Source organism: Hoplias malabaricus, chromosome 6 (genome assembly GCF_029633855.1).
Source record: "Hoplias malabaricus isolate fHopMal1 chromosome 6, fHopMal1.hap1, whole genome shotgun sequence".
NCBI classification, from domain to species: Eukaryota; Metazoa; Chordata; class Actinopteri; order Characiformes; family Erythrinidae; genus Hoplias; species Hoplias malabaricus.
Window position 1 is genome coordinate 42,821,127 of NC_089805.1, and position 12,292 is coordinate 42,833,418.

The window sequence follows — 12,292 nt, forward strand, 5'->3', positions numbered from 1 at the left end:
ATAGTACCTTGTATATAATGCTCAAGCGGTATGGTATATTTAGGAAGCACTAGAATAAGTCAGGTGGTAACTGTTCTTTCCCCAAGACAGGATATAAAAACTGTGGATTTTCTGGTATGGTCTGGCATTCCTGGATTCAATAGGACTCAGAATTAACACTTATTTGGAAAGCCTAAATTCTTCAAACAAATTCATTCATTCATTCATTATCTGTAACCGCTTATCCAGTTCAGGGTCACGGTGGGTCCAGAGCATACCTGAAATCACTGGGCGTAAGGCAGGAATACACCCTGGAGGGGGCGCCAGTCCTTCACAGGGTAACACACACACTCACAGATTCACTCACACACTCACACCTACGGATACTTCTGAGTCGCCAATCCATCTACCAACATGTGTTTTTGGATCGTGGGAGGAAACCGGCGCACCCGGAGGAAACCCACGCAAACACGGACAGAACACACCAACTCCTCACAGACAGTCACCCGGAGGAAACCCACACAGTCACAGGGAAAACACACCACATTCCTCACAGACAGTCACCCGGAGGAAACCCACACAGACACAGGGAGAACACACCACACTCCTCACAGACAGTCACCCGGAGGAAACCCACACAGACACAGGGAAAACACACCACATTCCTCACAGACAGTCACCCGGAGCAGAAATCAAACCCACAACCTCCAGGTCCCTGGAGCTGTGTGAATATGTTGTTATATATTGGGATATATATTATATTATATATCGGTGTTATATATTAGGAACAAAACTTTGTGCTCTTTTTTCATTTCTGCATTTATTACCTGCCCTCCATATTTTCTGTACAACACAATCACATAATAAAAAAAAACCACATGTAAACAAAGACAGTAATATGAAGTACCAATACTTCTCCAGACCTTCCAATGAGAAGGGTAAGTATTTTGGGCTTTCCTGTTTTTTAAATGCCAGAAACACCTCTGTGACAATGACTCTATGGTTAATGGCGGTCACTCGCTAAACACTCCTTTCTCTTGATTTTACTTGTATGGAAATTAGCTATGAAGGGATGTGTGCAGTATAGTGATGTGATTTTATTGAATGTAGTACAGTATCCATTAAAGCTATTTACTGCTATTTTTAAAAAGTCTGCATGTTCAGAGTAAAAGTTATATAAATTCTATATACATGTTTTAATAATCCACATCTACAATGTTACATAAATTAAGATTCATTTTTTTGAAAAACAGACTTGCTGGTTTAGTTTGAAGAATATTTCATTTAACAAACTCTCATTACACAGGTAGTCAATTTTTTTGCAGCACAGTGACTTACCTCTTCACCTGAGGTTTTGAGCCTGTGAACGTTTCTCTTATTTTCTTTGCCTCATCAAAGGATCCTTGGGAAATATGATGCTTTTACTCTTTCTATACCATTTGTGAACATAATGAATATAAAAATGTCTCAGAAAATTGTCAGTTCATACCATGTTCTCCAATGTAAGTAATATATATCTTTTCCCACTGTTGTCCTGGTGTCAATGTGTCAGGAGGAAATTGGTTTTTAACAGCTTCTGTGAATTTTGTAGGTGACTTAAATGGCGGCCAGTAAGTTTCTTTTTTGCCGTTAGTCAACCAGATTTTTGGGATCACCATCACTTCCATCGAGGTATTCAAGATAACAACTGCATACATTGTTTGCCTTAAAAAAAACACACACACACACACACACACAAAACAGAAAGGTCATAGAACATATTGTAGATAAAATAAAAATTCAGATGTGCATTTACCAAATACTGATATTGTGATTTCACCGGACATGGAAAATAATACTGTAACTGCGTATCCAGTGCAATGTCCAGATCGTACCCAGAATCACTGTACGCAAGGCAGGGACACACCCTGCACAGGGCTCCAGTCCATCACAGGGCACTACATACTTACTCACATACACACAAACACACACACACATACACACCTAGGGACACATTTGAATAGTCAGTCCACCTACCAGTGTGTGTTTTTGAACTCTGGGAAGTTAATAGAGCACATGGAGGAAACCTACACACCACACTGCTCACAGACAGTGACCTGTTCATGGAACTGTGTGGCAGCAACAGTGTTGCAACTGTGCCCCCCTGTAAATGATGATAATAATAATAATAGTAATAATAATAATAACATCAAATTAATTCATTCATTGTCTGCAAAGGCTTATCTAATTCAGGGTCACTCTGGGTCTGGAGCCCTACTAAAATGACATGGAATGGGTGCAAGGTGGGCGGCAGTCCTTCGCAGGGCAACTCACACAATCAGACCTATGGACACTCTGGAGTAGCCAGTTCACCTACCAACATGTGCTTTGGGAGTGTGGGAGGAAACCTTTGTTTACGTTCAGAAGTCTTTTAAAGCAGAATGTTATGTATGAGGAAAAACATTTGTTTGTATGTGGCTGAAATGTAACTTGTTTGAAATATATATTCCTTGTTTAAATTACTGCAGGAATAGAGCAATATCATCTTGGTTAATGCTTTTCAAAGTTTGCAATCTCTTTTCTGTCAAAAACTCTCCAAAAAGCTGTTCACTCCTGAGCCCTGCCTACTGGACTTTTTACACCCATTTACTGACATTAGGGCTTAGTTAACACATTAGGCCAGTTCTGAGTACAAACCGAGTGAAGAGCAGCAAATGGTGAGGAATCTTCAGTTTTTATAATAACTGTTTTTGATTGAGGGGTGGCACGGTGGTGCAGCAGGTAGTGTGTTCACAGTCACACAGCTCCAGGGACTTGGAGGTTGTGGGTTTGATTCCTGCTCTGGGAGACTGAGTTGGTGTGTTCTCCCTGTGTCTGCGTGGGTTTCCTCCCACAGTCCAAAAACACACGTTGGTAGGTGGATTGGTGACTCAAAAGTGTCCATAGGTGTGAGTGTGTAAATGAATGTGTGAGAGTGTGTGTGTTGCCCTGTGAAGGACTGGTGCATTATCTTGTTGAAAAATGCAGGGTCTTCACTGAAAGAGATGACGTCTAGATGGGAGCATATGTTGTTCTAGAACCTGAACATAGTTCTCTGCATTAATGGTGTCTTTCCAGACATGCAAGCTGCCCATTCCACAAGCACTCATGCAACCCCATACCATCAGTGATGCAGGCTTCTGAACGGAGCATTGATAACAACTTGGGTTGCCACAAGCCAGCTGATTTAAGGTCATTTTGATGTCTTATTTATGTCATTTTATGTTTCTTTAAAATCATACTTTAGTCATAATTTGTGCTGTGTATTTAATATTTCACACCTGTATTCACAAGATCACGTTACATAAAGAATGTCAAATATATAAGACCTGAGAAATCTCTGCCATCTTCCTCCACCACAACACTTCAGAGCAAACCATGAGTTTCTTTGAAAACATAATAATGGCATATTTTTAACCAGGCACTATATAATATTATAAGTTTTTTACTTATACATTTTGTTCCAGAAGAGACTAAACAAAGTGTCAGAGCACGACTGCTTTGAACAGCATCTGGAGTTAGTCGCGAAAAGTATCCAACCAAAAAAGACGTCACTTCAACATTGTGTGCCCACTGGGAAGTGATATCAGACACTGCATCACACTAAATTAGTGAAGAAAATTTCACTGTCACAATGTCAGCATTTTCTAGATAGGAATACGTATGACGAGATTAATCTGTCAACCGATGGCATTGCTTTACAGTACCATTAGTTTTGTCAATTGCCCCGTATTTGTATTGCCAATCATCTCCATACTGTGTCCTGGAGAATCTAAATTTCATTCTCATTCAACACATTACAGATACATTTTTGAAGTAAGTCTTTGTACAGTAAAATCACATTATATATTTTTATAAACATTAACATTAATTAGAATGAAAGACAAAATATGAGTCCTAAATAAGCAATTACTTTTATGACATTTTGAGTGGACATCTGATAATGTAATGAGTCTTTTAGACTCTTAGACCAACAAGATTGTTTTATTTCAGATCTTATTGTAATCAATGAACAATTTAAAATAATAGATAATTAAACTTGTAATACAGTATTTGCAAAATACATGGACAGATTCTGCTTTGCCATTGTTCAGATGTTACTGACAGACACTGACCGACCTAATGGCAGCTGGCTAAATAAATGTCTGACAACAAAAATGTTTTATGTGATTGACTACAGTCGAAAAGGATTTACAAGGCCCTTGCATTCCTTATTTTGATTTCAGAAAGTTGCCAACCCTACACACACTAGAAGGTGTAGTGAGTTTCCTTACAATGAGTGTCATTTCAAGACAAAAATAAAGAAAAACATTAACTGAATGCCTGCTGCAGTCTTTAATTAACTGAACTGAAAAGCCACTGATGCACTATTTTAAATGCATGTTTTTCTAACTGTAGAGGACCTGCAATGCAAGCATGTGTATTTTTGTACTTGCAGATACCTATACTTACTTATCTTGTTAAGCAATCAGTGTAGTTATTAATTAAAACTTTTTTTTAAATTAAATAACTTAGTGTTCATTTCTGGAACTGTCCATTTTTATTTAGAACTTCCACCAGTTACACCACCAATAATTACAATTTCCCTCTGGGATCTGTCTATAAATTAGTAATATTAGACAAGTCAACAAAAACCACAGTATTCCTATACTGTAGGTCTAGATGTACATAAAATATAGAAATTCCAAAAGTTATAATTGGTCGTGATTGTAATTATAATTTGGCTATGATAATTTCAGAGGCAATTTTACTTCCCCATCCCAGAACACGCCACATTTGGAAAGCTTAATACACCCCTAGAATCACTGCTTTGGAACATTATAACTAGGACCTTCTCTCTGACAGAAAGGACCCAACGTTTAGGACTCCAGCACCAGTCCCATACTTTAAGGTGACAAAGTATCTGAATTTCTGAGAATAGAATTATCAATGAACAGTTCATCTAAATATTGTTTTGCCTTATCTTCAGACTCAGTTCAGCTGAAGACAAATTGAACATAAGTGAAAACAAAAACTACAACCACTAAGCGTCTTTAAGAACAATTTATATGATTAGATATGAGTTAAGTATCTACCCTTCCACTTTTGGCCTTTCTGTTTTTAACATTTTCTTTTGGTGTTATTCTCTGCACACGGTCACAAAATAATTTCCTTCTTGAAAAGCAGAAGTTTTCCATTTTATCTTATTTGGGGATGTCCTTACCTATGTTGGATTGTAGGAATCCATTCTGGACCATTCTCATGAAATGTATCCTCTGTTTCGCTGTCTTTATAGTCACTTTCTCCTTCAGATCCTGCTCCTGTCCTGCTCAAAATAGCTTCCTCCCACATCTTCCTCTTCAGTGTAGAACTCTGCATCTTCATCCAAAACCACAGCCCTATTCCCTCTTGAGAGGGCCACTGGGTGACTAATGTCCAGGTAATTTGACACTTCCACAAGTTTGTGTTCTACATGGTTTTGATCTTCTGGTTTAACCCAGATGATTAAACTCTGTCTGCAGACAATAATTCTGTGCTGCTCTAAATGCCCAAGTTGATTTGACGAAACACTCTTCAACATGAGAGTCATGAGAACTGGAGTCAGAGGACAGCCCAGGAAAAGCTGTTTGTATGTCTCTGGAGAAAACTCAGTGTATTCTGTATTTCTCAGAAGGTTTCCCAACACTACAATGTCTTGATGCAGTGTAAAATTCAACAGTTTTTGTTCATTTAAAACTTTCTGGATGTAGGACCACTTCACTTTGGGGCAAAATGTTTTGAAAGTTATCCAGTAAGGGCCTGAATCATTTGGTTTCTCCCCCTTGGACTGAGACTCCAGGTGGTCATTTAAGCGCCTGGCTAGAATGGTTGCAATGATGAGATAGTCAACATTGAAGAAGTGCTGTTCACCACTAAAAGGCTCTTGGACTGAATCACAGAAGCAAGTTTTTCGGAAGTCAAATGAATCACTGAACATCTTGCTGTAGAGAACCTTTAAGTATGGAATAAGATCACGTATCATTTCCTTGTAGAAAGACACTGGAATGCCATCAGGTCTTGGGGTATCAGACACTTGCAGAGACTGAATGGCTGTCACAATATCAATCTCGCTAATCCCAAGAAGATTGTGTTCATTTACACACAAGTCAGTCTCCACTATTCCAAGCAGCCTTTTATGTTGTAGAAGCTGGCCGATGTAGTGTATCTCTAAATCTTTCCGGCAGTAGATCACAGCAACATTGGAAACCTCCATAACAAGGGGATGATGGTCTGGCCTCTGTAAGTTGTTTATTTCACATTGTTTAATGCGCCACATACATTCCTCTGGCATGAAGAAGAAATCAAGCCGTGACATTATGTTATTTTTGTTGAATGTGTAATTCCGAGTTGTTGGGTTCATTCTTCTCCAGACGTCTACTAGCTGAAGAGATTTCATGAATCTTTCTACACAGCAACGGAGTTTATTGTGGGATCTGTTCTTTGCAACTTTCCTGGGATTGCATTCAGTTTCTTTGTCAATGAAAGGATTTAGCACAGTGTTAAAGTCTCCTCCAATCACAAGCACCCCTGAGGCCATGTCTTGTAGATATTTGGATAATGTATCAAGAGTTTCCAGATCAGTGTGATGGTTATACACACTAACAAGGGTGTAAGGTTGACTTTCAATCTTACATTTCAGCACAAGATATCAAATCAAATCAAATCAAATTTATTTATATAGCGCTTTTCACAACTGATGTTGTCACAAAGCAGCTTCACAGAATTCCAGTAAGACAAGATTTGACATGAAATGTAAAGACAAATGTAAAACCCTCAAGTGAGCAAGCCAGATATGACCCATTAATGTCCTTGTCTTCACTGAGGCTTTCAAAATCTAACGTTTTCCTCACTAGAATAGCTGCACCCTTCTGAGATGACATGTACTGAGTGAAATAAACCTTCCACTCATCTTCAGTGTCTAGACTGCATGCATCTCCTACACCAATGTGAGTCTCTTGTAGGAAAACTACATCTGCATTATACAGTTCTTCCAATTTCTGATACTTCTTTTGTTTTAGTCCATTGATGTTCCAAGTGACAAAATTAATTGTACTTGATGTAGCCATTGGAACAGATCACAGATGCTATTTTCCCCTGTCAAAACAAAGAATTAGCATTTTGCAGAATATATCAGAAATTACTTGCAGTGTTGAATGTAAGTTCATACATTCATTGTCTGTAAACGCTTATCTAGTTCCGGGTCACAGTGGGTGGCCTACCTGGAATCACTTGGAGCAAGGTGGGAACATCCCTTGAGGGGGTGCCAGCCTATCACAGGGCAACACACATTCACTCTCACACTCAGACCATGGGCCCTTTTGCGTTTTTGGACTGTGGGAGAAAACCAGAGAACTTGGAAGAAACCCATGCAGACACGGGAGAACACACCAAGCTCCTCACAGTCAGTCACCCGGTGTGGGACTCGAACCCACAGCTCCCTGAAGCTGTACAAAAATGCTGCCCTGAATGTAAATTGCACATGTTATTGTAAATTATTCTGATAACATGCTATTAAATTATCGGTTAATATGGTTTGTAATACTGTATAAGCACTGAACCTTTCTTTCATTTTAGACCAATACCATTGTTTTTGTCTTCTTTTTATGGAAAGATGTACACAAAAACCTGGAGGTCTGAAGCTTACAGTTTAACAATCACAAGCTGGGAGATTCATTTTGTGTAAAGAAAAAAAGACACCTTGCATGAGGAAAAATATATGAATTATACTAGGACTGGTAATATGGTCATTTAAAACTCTCTGTACAATGACTGCAGGAATCTTCCTCTAATGCATTATCTGTCTGATTAGGTTTTATATATATATATATATATATATATATATATATATATATATAGCCCTGTGAAGGACTGGCGCCCCCTCCAGGGTGTATTCCTGCCTTGCGCCCAATGATTCCAGGTAGGCTCTGGACCCCCCACGACCCTAAATTGGATAAGCGGTTACAGATAATGGATGGATGGAGATATATATATATATATATATATATATATATATATATATATATATATATTATTAATTAATTAATTTATTTATTTATTTTTTGCTGCAATACTGGCAAGGAATTTTTACTTTTTTCCCCTTTTTTTAAATAATTGAGAGTTGTAAACCATTTGGCCATTCCTGTACCTGACTGTTTGAAAGAAGCTGCTTTGCCTTCCCTGGTTTTTTTTTTTGTTATTTCTGTTCCTATTTTATTCTTACCACTTACTAACCATCCATAGGTTTATTCTACAGATTATCTCCACAGGATTATCTACTACAGAGACACTTCAACTGCCACCTAAAGCAGTTAAGTACCTGCAATACCATGGCTACTGCTGGCTGTTTTGCCTGCTCAGAGTGTGGCATGTTTAGTTTAACCCCCTTTTCCACCATGATAAGGGATAAGTGCCAGCTAGTTAGCTCTCTGGTGGATAATGTGGACCAGCTAGAAGTGCGCATCTGGGGCTTATTTTTATCCCTTGATAAACAGCGAGATTCATTTCTACCAACTCTGGGTGCCTTAGGGAGAGTCAGCACCCCCTCAACTCCGGCGTTAGAGCCCACATAGCAGGGTGAATGGGTGACATCTTGGTGACATAGCCAGAAAGCTAAGGCTAATGCTAACACTGAGGCCAAGGGTAGCCTACCAGGACACCACACTCCTCCGATTCACGTGACAAACAGTTTGTCCTGTAAGCACCCACTGAGGAGCCTGTTAAAAGTGCTCTGGGCATAGGAGACTATCGTTCCACACCTAAAATTAGCTACACCTTAGGGGTTAGCTCTGTACTGGGAGCCAGATCGCTGGACATAAGTGGCAACCTTAGATTGTTAGATAATAGGAGATATTCAAGGATAGTCATTGATGTAGGGGCCAATGAAATTCATCTGCGGCAGTCTGAGGTAACTAAGGGTAATGTTAGAGAGGTGATTAAACTGGCCCAGATGATGTCCGATACCGTAATCTGCTCTGGTCCCATCCCAGTGCAGTGCGGTGATGAAGCCTACAGCAGACTTTCGGTGTTAAACTGCTGGATGTCCAAGTGGTGTTCCAAAAATCAAATGGGTTTTATAGATAATTGGTTACATTTCAAGGGCAAGCCTGGTCTTATAGGTAGGGATGGTATCCACTCCACATGGGAGGATGCTGTCTTACATTCTTGCAGCATAGCACATAGGCTTTTAATTAATCAGCAGAGTAGTGTAAACAGATGCTGACAATCCAGAGCCGGGACCAGGCCGCAGACAGACAGGCTAAACCGACCATCAGCAAACTGCCTCGAGGCGTCACCTATGTTCAGTCTGTATTGAGACTGCCTTTGCCCGGATTAATTGTAAATGTAGAAAAACTCAGTCAGCCCATTTCAACAATCTTCCTATATTAAAGAATATTCAGATGATAGCAGCAACACCTCAGAACTAAAATTTGGGTTACTTAATATAAGATCACTCAAAAGCAGTCATTGTAAATTAAATGATAAGCGATCATACATTTGACGTTTTCTGTCTCACAGAAATGTGGGTTAGACCAAATGAATATTCAGCACTAAATAAATCCATCCCTGTAGGCTATTATTATGTACATTGCCCAAGATTACCAGGCGAAGGAGGTGTAGTTTGTGTAATCTATCAAAATACTCTAGATAGATATCAGTCAGAAACAATGTGACACCTTCACTTCTTTTGAGGTTCTATCCACCATTATTATAAATGTGGTCACAAAAAAGAACGCATTTTTTACGTAACATTTACAGACCACCAGGGCCCTACTCAGAATTCCTAAAATAATTCAGTGACTTCGATACAAACCTAGCAGTGTGCAATGACAAAGTTATAATTGTAGGATATTTCAATATCCTTTTTGAGAAGGCAGATGGCCCACTAGAAAGGTATTTACTTCAATCCTAGACTCTGTTGGTATTACTCAAAATGTAACAGGGCCTACACCCTACTGTAGTCACACTTTAGATTTAATATTGACACTAGGTCTTAACAACCTCAATACCAAAAACGTCAGCAATCTCTGACCATTACCTAATTTCATATGAGCTACGTCTTAGCCATAATATATGTACGTCCCCTCGTTATTCTACAGAGAGTTCAATAAAACCATCTACCACCCTACAATTTATAGAAAACCTCCCAGAACTATCAACCTGTCAGGACCGGGCGGACTGACAGGGGCAGACACACATGCTATAACAGTAACATATTTAAACAAAAGATAACAAAACAGAGACACATTTGGATAACATGAAAAGATACTTAGACAAAGAAAGTCTTAGGCAGGGATATTAATGCATAGAGGTATAGACAGGGATAATGATACAACAGACTTGGACAGAGGAAGACACAGACAGAAAGACTTGGACAGAGGAAGACCCAGACAGAAAGACTTGGACAGAGTGACCACACAGGGAGAGCTAAACAGAGACCTGAACAGGGTGAGCTAAACAGAGACCTTAACAGGGTGATCTAAACAGAGACCTTAACAGGGAGAGCTAAACAGACTAAAACAGAGGGAACTAAACAGACAGAGAAAGCTAAAGAAACAAACCTAAACAGGTACACAAAACACAAGGTAGGAACAGACTGACCAGACTGACAAACAAAGGGAAGTGAATCGAGGAACCGATGAGGCAAACAGACTAGTAAAAGATAAGCAAAAGTGGAGGTTACAGGAAAGAGGAGCAAGAAACACAAACTGACTTGAAGGGGAACAGGAATGAGGAATGTCCAACAAACAGGATGTCACACAAAGGAACTTAAATATATATCACAGACAAGGGACACCTGAGACAGATAACAAGGGGGCAGGATTACAAAGGAGACACTGACTACGAGGTGGAACAAAGGCGGGATTAGGACGGAGACATGAACCAAAATAAACAGAACCATGTGCTAGTGCACATGGTGGGGAAGACAGACACATGACATGACCAGGGCATGACACAACCCCAGTTCCCACTCCATCAGACCCAATGGAGCTAGATATACTAACTGACTACTTAGAAATTACCTGTTGATCTACTTTAGAAAATATGGCGCCACTAAAAAAAAAAAGTACAAGACAGAATGACACACAATGATAAACCTGTACCTTAAAAAGAAAATCATGGAAACTAGAGCGGAAATGGTGATCAACCAAGCTGGAAGTGTTGCACTATGCCTGAAAGGACAGCCTTATAGAGTATAGAAATGCTCTCACTAAAGCACACTCAGCACTCGCTGATCTACAATAATAAATATAATCCTTGAGTATTGTTTAGCGTGTTTCCAGAACTACAAAAAAATCAGGCAGGTACTGAACCACAAATTCAAGTGACTCTGACGAGTAAAATCTTTATGGAGTTTTTAAATAATAAAATTAAAAATATTAGAGAACAAACTCAACCCCCAGGGGGTTTGTTTCCCTGACAGAAGCTGAAGTCCAGTGAGCACCCAATGCAACATTATTATTTTATTGCATAATTACAACAAAGGAATAATCTACCAAACACATTTTTTTTTAATATTTGTGCTATGTTTCTATATAGTTATCTTTTTCTGCACAGTACTGAAATATGACTTCTACAGGTGTCCCACATTAATGTTTAAAACCCCGGTCCTTTGGCACTGTATTTGTGGGTGTTAATGTTCTGTTTCCTTCTTTAATCCCTGTGTTCCCATCATTGGTAGTTAGTTGGATTTTTGGCTCTTGTTCTCGGTTTCCTGTATTGATTCTGTTCATCTTGTTTCATTACTTGATGTTTGTCCTGTATTTAGATTTGTCTGGCTTTGTTTATTTCTGGCTCTCTTTTCTGCTCCTAATCTCTGTATCTTTGTTTTTCTTCCTGGACCTGGACCTGGTTGCACCAGTTTTGCATGAACTCATTCATAAGTTTGTTTTTCTAAGTTTGTCTTTACTAAGTCTTTAGTTACCACTAGTTAGTTTCAAACTAGTCTAAGTGATTCGGGTTGCACCACAAACCCATATGCTGTGTCTTAACTAGTATCTACTAAAGCATACTCTACAACCAACGTAAACAATGACATTTTTTCATGACAATAACAAATGTGTAACTTTCCAAACACACTGATATGTTAACATGGACCGCAACCTGCCCAGATTTCTTACATTTTATGGGTATATATATATATTGAACCAAATTGTATGTTTATATTTTCAAAAATGAATTAAATAAAATTAAATACTTTTGAGGGTGGTATAGTGGCACAGCAGGTAGTGTCGCTGTCACACAGCTCCAGGGTCCTGGGGTTGTAGGTTCAAGTTTG

General features: G+C 39.0%; 1 protein-coding gene across 1 annotated transcript in view; it reads right to left on the reverse strand.

Moving 5' to 3' along the window:
- LOC136699822 (uncharacterized) overlaps positions 1-12,292 on the reverse strand; it is a 29,724-nt gene that overhangs the window by 7,980 nt on the left and 9,452 nt on the right. Inside the window, exons 2-3 of the mRNA XM_066674830.1 lie at positions 1,469-1,683; positions 1,318-1,381 (exon numbers count right to left, since the gene is read on the reverse strand). Of these exons, the coding sequence (XP_066530927.1) occupies positions 1,318-1,381; positions 1,469-1,676 (272 nt within the window). The 5' untranslated portion in view covers positions 1,677-1,683. The remainder of the gene's footprint in view (positions 1-1,317; positions 1,382-1,468; positions 1,684-12,292) is intronic.